Source organism: Kryptolebias marmoratus, linkage group LG15 (genome assembly GCF_001649575.2).
Source record: "Kryptolebias marmoratus isolate JLee-2015 linkage group LG15, ASM164957v2, whole genome shotgun sequence".
NCBI classification, from domain to species: domain Eukaryota; kingdom Metazoa; phylum Chordata; class Actinopteri; order Cyprinodontiformes; family Rivulidae; genus Kryptolebias; species Kryptolebias marmoratus.
The window spans coordinates 29743054-29755208 of NC_051444.1; the positions used below are offsets into that span (position 1 = coordinate 29743054).

General features: G+C 38.2%; 1 protein-coding gene across 1 annotated transcript in view; it reads right to left on the reverse strand.

Moving 5' to 3' along the window:
* Positions 1-492: 492 nt before the first annotated feature.
* LOC108242333 (alpha-2Db adrenergic receptor) overlaps positions 493-12155 on the reverse strand; it is a 29400-nt gene continuing 17737 nt past the window's right edge. The window contains exon 3 of the mRNA XM_017427121.2: positions 493-3512. Within this exon, the coding sequence (XP_017282610.1) occupies positions 2373-3512 (1140 nt within the window). The 3' untranslated portion in view covers positions 493-2372. The remainder of the gene's footprint in view (positions 3513-12155) is intronic.

Consider the following 12155-nt stretch of genomic DNA (forward strand, 5'->3'; position numbering starts at 1 on the left):
CCTCAGGCGGTGCAGTGTCAACAGAGCAATGCTATTGCAAGAAAAGCTAGTAACTTTCACAGTACATGCTTTTTTTTAAATGTCAGCACTGAAAGTTAAAGTTTGAACTTTAGACTCTCAGGCATAGACGCTTGTTTAAAACTATTTGTATTTTATTCAGTCATTTTATTGCAGCTTCTTTGAGCTTTCCTTGTCTGCTGTCAATAAATGGATCGTAGAACCAGTCAGACTGCTTACTGAAGACATCCAGAAGGTCCGTGGGGAAAAGGTTTCCAGCCCTGCAGCCAGTTTTGTCTAATTAACATTCAAGTTCAGGCCCAATTGAACGTGCAACACTGTACTCTTGTTGCATCAAGGAAGCAGGGCTTGAAATGCTTGCCTTCAGAGAATTGGTGTCACAATCACCTTCTTCAAGAGGAAGAGATAGTCTTTATTTAATGAATGAGTGTATTTGAAAAATGAATCAATACTCCAGGTGTATGACAAGCCCTTTAATGTCAAATTGACAGCACAGTGGAAAACAGGATTTGAACTGTGCACTCACTCACACACACACACACTCACACACACACACTAAGGGTGTAACAGTGAGTCATGGATCGGTACGTACATCCACATGAGGATGGCCATTCAATACAGGTTCAGTACAACAGGAAAGAAAAGCAAATACCAAATTCTACTGTTTAGTTTTTTGTAAACACAGAAGAAAAACTTTCCCAAAAGCAGAGATGGAAAAGCAAAACTGCCTTACAAGTAAGGAGGCGCTAAGGTAACAGCAAGGTAGGATTTATCACCTCATAACTTAACAATAAAATAAAAAAGGTCAAACTGTACTGCCTTTGTCATTCAATCTGAACTGTCAACAGTGTCCTACGGGCTATATGTTAAACAAGAATTTGACTCTCTTTTGGATTAAGTAGTTGCAGTTCCAGAAAAAAAAATCCTGTTGACCTGTACTTGATGCAAACTATAAAGTAGAATAGAACTGAATAACATCTCCCAGTATGAAAATAAAATATAAATCACTACAAACTGAGCTTCTCAGTTAGGTCAGTGCTTACAGGAAAGTGTTGCTCGATATCAGGGTTATTGAATAAAGCCACAAATGGCTTGTCATAAAAGTTTTAATTTTAATTTTATGACAAACTGATTGCCATACTCACCTCTCATCTCCCTCTGCTGCAGCTGTTGGTGATCATTACCGCTGGGGAGATTTTCCACACAGCTGGTTTGAAACAAACAGGCAGGCTTTAAGCTTTTTTTGTGTTATTCTGAAACAGCCGTGCTTTGTTTCATGCTCAGAGTTTAATTAGTACTTTGCTCTGCTTTGTTTCCTGTTGTACCAGTAACAGAATAAATAAAACTGTGATGTATTTGTCATCAGAGGTGGAAAGAAGCACATTACATTTACTCACGTTACAGTGATTGAGTATGAGTTTTGTGTACTTTGTATTTTGTTAAGTAATTATTTGAATCTATACTTTTACTTAAGTATGGATCATTCCACATGAACTCAACCAAAGCTCCTACAATCCTTCCCAAGTCACCAACTCAAATTTGGGCAAAATTTATTTTGGAAGCACATCTGTAGCTATAATGAATACATGCATTATTCCAGGATCTCTCACAGACACCATTTAATGGCAGATTCCTTTTATATCAGGAAAGGTGTGTGTGTGTTGGAGGAAGGAATAAAACTGGAGTTAGGGGACTCTGAAAAGGGTTATGGATGAAAGACATGACTTAGTTGCTTAGCCAGTTAAGTACCTGGGAAGTTATATATGGTAATGGCACTTGTCAACATAATTTTACATATCTTAGCTATACTTCATCAAAAGGCTTTTCTTTTTTTCCTCATCTCCTTCACTGTTTTATAACATTTTGAAATGTAAACATTATTGACCAAAATCACTCTAGTATTAATCCCAGTTTCTTCTGTAGTAAATTCTGAATATGAGTCTAGTTCTGGAATATGGAAACAAGGTATTGCAGGATTGGCATATTTTAGTTTGTAATTGCATATGAAAATTTAAGGGTTTTTATTAAATTTAAGAGTTCATTTTCCTATAGTCTTGGTGCTCCGCAGGAAAGATGCCCTCCTGCTGGAAGAAACTAAGTCAATTTTACTCAAAGTAAATTTTTAATGACTTACTTTTTATTTTTACTTAAATAGATTTTTGCAAAGGTGTCTTATTTGAGTAAACTTTTAACAAAGTCACTGTTTTTTTCATTTGAGGGTGTTATTTTAGTATTATTTCCACTTCTGTTTGTTGTTTAGTAACAGTGTACCCATACCAAATGTACGTACCGCACCGTCACAGAACAAATACATGTACCGTTACAGCCCTAACACACGCACACACACTCTCATTTTATGTCCCTTTATGGGTGTGGAACAAAATCTTCTTGAAGGCCCTCCTGAAGTCTCGGTTGAAAATAGTGTATATGATGGGATTCAGGCAGCTGTTGCAGTATCCAATCCAGAAAAACAGGTCGAAGAGCGTTTCTGGGATGGTGCAGTTCTCTCTGCAGATCGCGTGAAGGCTGTAAGTGAAGAAGAATGGGAACCAGCAGAGGACAAACACCCCCATCACCACTGCCAAGACAAAGGTGAAGCGCTTCTCCCTCATCTGAGCCACTTTGGTTTTAGACAGAGACATCTGCCTGCTGCGGACAGGAAGCGGAGATGGAAGGAGGTAGTGCTGGGAGCACTGGTCTGAGGATGCCCATGATATGGAAGGCGGTGGAGGAGGGGGTTTCAGTTTGTTGCTTGATTCCTCATCAGCCTTTACTCCTTCTGTTTTTACCCTCCCTTTTACCCGTCCGCCAACTCTCCGGGGGAATCGGAGCGATGAGGAAAAGGATGTTTTCACTTCAGCTTCGCAGCCTCGATCCTCCAGGTCAATATCATCCAGCTCTCCTCGCCTCTGGCTGCTGCTGTTGCTGTCTACGTTGGAGGAGCTGTGTCGGTTGGCACACCTCGGGCTGTCCAGTTCGTACTGGGCTTTAGTCTTCCTTTGGCAGGTTGGGACAGCGCCCACGAAGCAGGTCTCGGACTGCGACGGCTGCCGCTCCATGATGTTCTTTGCCACAAAGACAGTGGAGGCTCGCTGCTTGGCGACACGGTAGATTTTACAGTAAACTAGGATCATAATGACTCCCGGGGCAAAAAAGGACACCATGCAGGATGAGAGGATGTACCAGGTCTGGTTGTTGATCAGACACTCCTGCCTAGTTGTCTCATTCCCGTCCTCCCTTGTGAAATTGTTGTCTTTCTGGGTCATGAGGAGTGGCGGGGAGGAGATCACAATGGATATGAGCCACACAATGCTGATCATCACTTTAATCCGTTTAGGCGTCCGTTTGCGGTTATAGCTGACAGCTTTAGTGACGGACCAGTAGCGGTCGAGGCTGATGGCGCAAAGGTGGACAATGGAGGAGGTGCAGAAGAGGACATCCAGAGCCAGATAGAAGGAGCACCAGGTAGACCCAAAGTACCAGTACCCCATAACCTGGAGAAAGAAAAAGAAGAAATACATTAAAATTAGATTTCTGACATTTTTCATAGTGACATTTATTTTTTCTGTCACTGAACAAGTTCAGCTGTGATGGAGGCGCCTGAAGGACTGTTTTACCTTAAAACAAAAATTTAATCAATACTTCATTAGTGTCATGTGGCTGTAGATTCCTAAACTCTGGAAGAAACCACTTTGAGTTTACCGCTCTCAAAAACTCCCTGAAAAGCATTCAAGCTGACAGTCCATTAAACTCCTAACCCTTTCCCCAGAATCATGTTACAGTTAAAAATTAAAAAATAAATAAAAGTCAAAGAAGAACAAGTCCATTATTTTTATTTGTTTATTTCACAAATAGATAAGTTCACAATGCACTTTTGTTCACAAGATCTTTGGATAAACTTTTATTACTGTTGCGAATTTGGTTTTAGACTTGTTTGGATTTTGACTTTATTATACCAGAAAAAAAAATATGGTGATAAAGTAGTTTATACAGAAGTCTATGGAACTGTATTTGATAGTTATTAAAACTGTCATGAATGTCGTTGTTTTTGGTTCTTTGTTTGGGGTTTTTGTGTTTTTAGTGTGTGGTTTTGTTCTTCATGTCTTGTCACTATTTACCTCCCCAGTAGTTTTCCGGTCACGCCTGCCCCGCCCACCTCACCCGCTCCTTGTAATGTTCACAACTGTAACCAATTAATCATCTCTCCCTCAGCCTTTAAAACCGGTCTCTGTTTCTCCATTCCTCACTGGGTCATTCTGTTCCTTTCGTTTTTGCCATGCTTGTCTGTTTCCATGCTTTGCCTTGCCTTGCCCTGCCTTCCCATTTTGTATTTTGTATTTGTTTTTCTTTGCTGTCACGCCAACCTTTTGTTTTGTTAGTATTTTATTTTAATAAATTTGTTTCATTTTCAAGATGAGTCTGTGTTCTGGGTTCGCCTCGGTCTCTCCCCCTACTGACAAAGACACATAATTCACTACATTCTTTGGTAATGTCTTTTGAAATGTGAGGAGTTCTTGTTTAAAATAGTTTGAAACTGAATTAATTTTACTTATTGCCCAAATGACAACTCAGCAGTTTTTAATAACCCATTATTCAGTTTCCTTACTAAAATGAGTGTTACTTCCACTTTACCTCTACTTACACAAGCTACCTCGCTGACATTCACAGACTTTAAAACGTGAAATAATGTAAAATACATTTTGTTTCTGAGTAACTGAGAGATTGTTGCACACATCTGCTGCTGTAAGGTTTATTGATTTTGCACAAAGCCTCATTTTGCAGTGTTGTTTGGTGATTGTAAGTCAGGTTTAATGAAAGTGTAATTTTGAAACAAGGCCTATTTGTGAGTGGCCATTTTTATTAGGTATTAAAAAATTAGTCTCAGTAACGGACATCAAATCATTCCTTTGTTTTGTATTACACTGAATTTCATTGAATTGCATCATGATTAAGAACTGAATTGTATTGTGTTGATTTTTGCTTCTTGTATGCTGATTACCTCACCACGGAGGTTATGTTTTCAGTAGCATCTGTTTGTCTGTCTGTCCATAAGGTTATTCAAAAAGTTATGAACAAATTTACATGAAAATTTTCTGTAAACCTCAAACTTGCTACAAGGAACAAGTGATTACACTTTGGTGGTGATCCAGGTAAAGTTCAAGGTCAAAGGTCAAAGTCACAGATCAGCCTGAGCTCTAACTCCACAGCTGGACACCTCATGGGTCAAGGGTGATCACCGTTAATTTCAAGGTGAGGGAGTCAATGGTCAAGGTCGCAGATGACCTTGTACTCTTACTATGCAATCATGTAATGCAGGAAAATTAAACTGCAGTTGGACTTTTCTTTGGTCAAGAGTAATCACCATTGATTTCAAGGTGACAGTGTCAAACGTCATCATCACAGATAACCTAGTGCTCTAACTATCCAACAGCGTAATGCAGGAATGTCAAACTGCACAGCTGGACACCTCACGTTCAAATATGATGCCACTTGATTTTAAGGTTCCTGGAGTCAAAGGTCAAGGTCACAGATAACCCCTTTGTTAAAAACTTCTTTCTGCTCCTACATGTGACCCTTTTGTTTCCTCCACCAAGGAAGTTGTGTTTTGGGTTGAGTCCGTTGGTTTGTTTGTCTGTCTGTTAGCAAAGATCAGGTAAAAACTAATGAACAGATTTGGATGAAATCTTCAGGAAATGTTGGGGTTGTCACAAAAAACAATAGATTACATTTTGGTGGTGATCCAAATTATGATCAGGATCACACTCATTTTTAATCACACTGTGACCTTGGTGGAGGTTTGCGCTCTCTGAGTGCTTCAAGTTAATGAATTGGATCATTGAAAGTGAATCAAGATACATATTATACCAGCCACACACTAGAGACGCACAAGCCTTGTATGAATGTCTTTAATATCAGTAATTTCTCTGTTTCTAATTTATATGATTGAACATGAAAATGGGTTACTGCAGAGAAGAGGACAAACAAAGTCGTCAACAAATGGGACTCAACACAGCAAAAGCCTCTAATCAATTTAGTATTAATGTCTGATGAAAAGCAGGCTGTTACTGATGGGTGAAAAAAACAGAGATAAATCACATGATATACACCAAGAGAGGTAAACTAAACCAGTGGTTTAGAGAGGAAAAATCGAGAATTCTGTAATTATGAATATTTTCACAACTTTAATAGGCTGTTTGGTCTACTTTACACAATAATTTGATATTAGCATCATGATCCATGCTGAAGAGGACACAAATACGGAGCTAAAGTACTGAACTAATAAACTTTATTAAACGATAAAAAGAGCAGTTGAAGAAAAACTAAACAATCAAAAAATCCAAGAAAAAAAGGGGAGAAATCATTCAAACTGACTAGGCATTTGACCAAAAATAAATGAAATAAAAAGAGTTTGTAAACTAGAGGTTACAGGTAAATAAAACAGGTGAGCTGAATGGGAACATAAAGCAGGCATAGAAATAGAGACAAGGACAATACAGGAAAGATGCCTTTCACAGAACTTAAGGAAGCAAATAATAAGTGAAATGCAGTTTAAAGTAAATTCAGGGAAAACAAAACTCATAGTAGTACATATGAATAACAAAACAGAAAACTCACAAAGTTGACTGGTCTAGAAAATAATAGCTCTTCACAGTGACACAAAGGTTGACCGCTACTGCTCCCCGACCTTAATGTTTTGCTTACAATACTGGTGTTCCAGTTGTTTTTGTGGGAGGGTGAAGCGGTAGCAGTTTTATGGCCCTTCAAATTGAGATATTTCAGACAAACAAAAGGCAATGAGCGGCACAAAAGTAACTCACAAATGTATTTTTTTCATGAAGATACTTCACTGTCACAACAACCATCGCAACATCTACTTTCCTGTCTTTTAATGTAATAAATCAGTTCAGATCTTTTGAAAGGGGGTTTCTGTGGAAAGGTTATGAACAACTAGAGAAATTGCATTTTCAGCAGAAATACTGTGTGAATGCTAAGTGCTGAATGGTTTTGCTGAAATTTGTTGAAGAATGAATCACAGAACAAGCAAAACAGGTGTGAAAATCCGCAACACTGCAGCTAAAAACTAAACACATTATACGACAAATAGAGCAAGTATGGTAAGGAAGTTTTCAAAATTATTGTTCTGAAGGACTTGAAGAGATCTCAGTGTATTTCTGAGGGGAATTTTATTCTAAATGAAGGTAAATATTTTCAAATGTTAAAGATTACAATAAACAAAAAGTCATAGCACACTACTCTGAATCAAGCTGAACATTTTGATATATGAATGGTTAAAATAGCACAAAGTATGCACAATTAATAAAGTTTCATGTGAATATTTAAACCTTGACAATCAATTTTGTATTTAACAGTTAATTACAAAGAATTATTTGAAATTGCAGCAAGTTTTAGCAGATCTGATGCAGCCAAAGAGAGGGAGATTAGGAGCACTACCTGTAGGATTATCATAATATATCTAATGTCTGCCAGAATTATTATATAATGTGTAACGATGACATTGTAAAGGTTTATGAAGTGGCATTCTAATAAACCAGTATATTTTTATTTTTATTTTTGAGAAAAGAGTTGTTGTCAGGATAGCAGCAGTCCACTTTGGTCTTGACCTTGCTAGAATTCATTCAGATTAGAATTGATCTATTTCTTCAAATTGAGGTTGTTTTAAGAGCTTTAAATAAGATAATCCATTATTTTTTACTGTTGCTTCCGCACAATTTTTAAACAGTCCACTTTTTTCTAAACACTTTATCCAATTAGAACACTTAAGGCTTTTATAAAATGAGAGATTTAAAAAATTATACTTATTTATAAAATTTGTAATTGTCACCATTCATTACATGCATTGTTCAAATCATCTTTTTTTTTTTCATTTTCTTTATACACACTGATGTGCTAAAATAATGTTTTCACTTTTCCTTTTCTCGTGATTACTCTAAGTGAGGTATACAGAAAAAGTACAAAGATAATTTACCAAGCAGCTCAACACAGGACTAATGCTGCAGACTAATGAGTAAATTAATTTTTTATCATATATTCAAGTAACTCAACATGAAGTCAGAACAAAACTAGTTCCAGTTGTTTTTTTACTGTTGTAAGCTCAGCAAACATTTGTGTAGACAAATATTGTAAATAAATTATTTATCCAACACACTTATAGATACAGTAGGGGAAACCAAAACACTAACAGAAAAGTCTAGTCTAAGCATAATCTCTTCACGTACCTGGATCTACTCATAAGATTTTATCAACATTACAGGCTAGATCTTCAACTGCAAGTAATCGAGTGTGATGTTCTAATACTGGATTGGGGTGTTTTCAACTAGACAGGTACCTGTTTGCACACCTGGTAGATGTTTAACTGGTTGGTTAGGTATGGTCGTTTGAAAAGCCAGTGCTTTGGAATGGCAGGAAGTGACATCATGATCTCATTCTGTGTGTAAAGTAGACAAATCTTTGGTGTTTTGAAAAAAAGTGTTATGCTGACATTTTGCTTATAACTAGGCTCCTCACTGCACTGTGATTACAACTCAACACACCCAGTGATGATAACACACTGCAGTATTATATCTTTATGATGATGACTCACTATTAAATAGTGATGACAATATTAGCTGTTGTAGCTGAACATATTTATTTGCTACTAGGTATACAAACATGTACAAAAACTCTAACTGTAACTCTAATCCAAACCCTAACCCTAATGTAAATAAAACAGTTAATATGAATTCTACATTATACTATGATAACACTAAATTGTTAAATGGAAATAAAATTTTTGCTTTGCAAAAAATCTTTTGACTGACTTGACATGTTGTACAGTGAGTTGACCTGCTCATACAAAAATCTGGTCTGGTGTTTTGCTACTTGAGAATAAAATGTTGCTAACTGTGAAAAATAAGGTGTGTAACAAATTGAAGAAAAAAAAGACAAATATCATAAGTTACAGGTTTACACATAGTTTAAGTACTAGAACCAAAAAAAAATAAAATCCAAAATGGAACCATAGATAAGTAAAAATAGATTTTATTGTGAAGGGGTAAAGAAGTTTGTAGTGTTTTTTATCTGAGGGAAGAAAAACAAATGGGATTAGAAAGTCCACAGGTGAGTCACAATTCATAGGATGTTTTCAATGGTGATTTCGTTAAAGTCTTACTTTATTCTTGCTTTCCCGGTAACTCAGAGGAGGCATGAGTGTTCCAAGTAGTTCGGTAGATAGGTTGTGTTTACAGGATGAGTCGAAAGAGTGAACAGGCAATGCAGGTAGAAAGACTGAGCTCAGAGGAATGTAGCGGAGATGATCACCGAGTGATCTTTACTTAAAGCAGGTTCAACGAAGAGACTGAAGAACACTCAAATGATTCGACAAGGACATTTTCACAGCTGATAGCTCACCAAGCATTTTCAGAAGCACTTAAAAAAATCTGCAGAGGAGCACAGGTAAGCTGAGTAAAAAGTGTCTTTTCCTCTTTTAGAACACTTAGAAAATTTATTACAAGAAAGGTTGAAATCTGAGCATTCACTGAGTGATGTTTAATGATCCAACAATGAGTTGTGACTCAGCTTAACCCTAAATACCCATGCTGCCATCAGTCATCATAAAAAAAACAGCTGTGCTGGGTGCTATCAGAAAGGACAGCCTTGCCCAGCAGGAAACACGCAAGTTGACCACCAAAAGAATCATTGAAGGAGGTTACAGGTCTGATTCACTGCAGGTTGGCAGGATAACTTAGAATTATGGACCGTTTGTAACACCTGGGAGTGTACAGATAATGCCACAGAGAGTTGATTAGGTAGACCACCACTACGATCAGGTTTGGTGTCCTGAGCCCTCTTCACGGTACTTTCAATCTCCCAGGTAATCAACCCAGCAGAGCAGGTGGATGGCAGACTGTTGTCAGTGGTCTTAAGGTCACCTGAGTTGGAAACTGGTGAGAGACAGAACATCAGGCTTCACATTTTAGGAACCAGGTTGATAAGTAATGTCAAGACAAAATTCAGGCAAAAAACAGGAACCAATGCGTCTATCTGATTGGAGATAGGCGAGATTCTTGTGTACAATCTAGATAATATGAGGATACTTCACCCCTCCAGCCAATGTCTCCTCCAAGGCCAGGAGTTCTCAATTCCCAACACTGCAAATTATTTCAGCTGATGATAGTTTTTTTTTTTTTTTTTTGGAAAAAAGGCACATGGAAAAAGCTTACTGTCAGAATTAACTTTCTGGGAGAAGACTGCACCTACATCAGCGTCAGAGGCATTGACTTCTACCACAAACTGTTTCTAAGGATCTAGGTGAAACCCAACACTGCAAATTATTTCAGCTGATGATAGTTTTTTTTTTTTTTTTTTGAGAAAAAGGCACATGGAAAAAGCTTACTGTCAGAATTAACTTTCTGGGAGAAGACTGCACCTACATCAGCGTCAGAGGCATTGACTTCTACCACAAACTGTTTCTAAGGATCTAGGTGAAACAAAACAGTTGTGGTGGTAAAAAGTTCTTTTCGTTTCAAGAAAACCTTTTCAGTCCCAGGGGACCAAACAAATTCTTGGTGGATGGAGGTGAGCTTAGTCAGGGGCAGTGGTTTAGTTGTAGTTTTGAATGACTCTTCTGTAGAAACTGGCAACACCAAGAAGCCGTTGAAACTGTTTTTGTGTAGTTGGAGTTGGCCATTCAGAAACTGCTTGGATCTGCTGGGTCAGTCTTCACCTGCCCACTCAAAGATCAATCCAAAAAAAGGCACTGAGGAGACATAAAATTCACATTTTTAGCCTTTAAATACAACTGGTTCTGTAACAATTTATGTAGAACTTGCCAGACCTGGGCATGATATTGTTCATTATCTTCAGAGAAGATCAAGATTTCATCAAGGTTAACAAACACGAACAGGTTGAGGAAGACTCGTAGCACATCATTGACCAGGGTTTGGAAGACAGCAGTGGCATTGGTGAGGCCAAAAGGCATTACTGTATATTAAAAATGTTCCAAGGGGGATCTTAAATGCTGTCTTCCATTTGCCTTCTGTTCTGGTGCATATGAGGTGATGGGTGTTCTCAGGGCCAGTTTTATCAAGATTTGGGCTGTGTGGAGCTGTTCAAAAACAGAGTCAATCAGCATAAGAAGACATTTATTTCTAAACATATTTTATTCAAACCTTGGTAATTTATTCAGGAATGAAGGTTCTTGTCTTTCTGCTTCAAAAAGAAGAATCCAGCTCCAACTGAGAAGTGCATGGGTTGATGATGCCTGCTGTGAGGAAGTTCTCAGTGTATTGCTTAATTGTTTCCCTTTCAGAACTTGAGAGGTTATTAAAACGGCTGAGGACATTGGGGCTCCAGGTAACAGGTCAGTCACGCGGTCATATAGTTAGTGAAGAAGTAGGGAAAGAACCTTCTTCTTGCTAAAGGCCATGGTAAATAGCTGGAACAATGGAAATGTCACACATTGTGACAGGAGAACTGGATGAAGAGAAGGAGGTTATGGCCTACTACAGACAATTAGTGAGACAAAACTGGCTCCAACTGTCGACTTTTCCTTCTGTCCAACTAATAGATGGATGGTTTTTGGTCAGCCAGGGAAATCCTAGGACCACAGGAGCATGAGTAAAGGAAATTACAAAAAACTCACTCTTCTTCCAGTGATTTTAGTGGATCTGGTGGGTGATGGTTGTCGTGGTAAGCGCTGAAACACTTAAAGGTTTTGAAAGAGGTGTGGTAGGGAGATGAGGCTGGATCACAAGCTAAATATCTATAAAGTTCTGCTATGCCCTAGAATAGCGTTTCTCAACGGGGGCGGTACCGCCCCTGGGGGGCGTTGAGAGGATGACAGGGGGCGCTGGCAGCAATATTTTCAAAAAGGGGGCGTTGATATTCTTTTGGGGGGTGTTTGCTTGAAGGTAAAGTTTACACAAAAGATTCACAACAATATCAGTTTAAACTTTGAACTACTTGCAAAAATATTGTGGCCTAAAACATTAAAACCGGCACAGAACTGCAACGGTATCGATGGTGTTTCTCTTCGGCGCAGCTCTGTGCTGCCTTCAGGAGAACGGGACATCAGATTATCGTTTTTATAATTTGTCCCACATGGCAGTTACTTTGTAAACTTTGAGAAAGGAACGCTC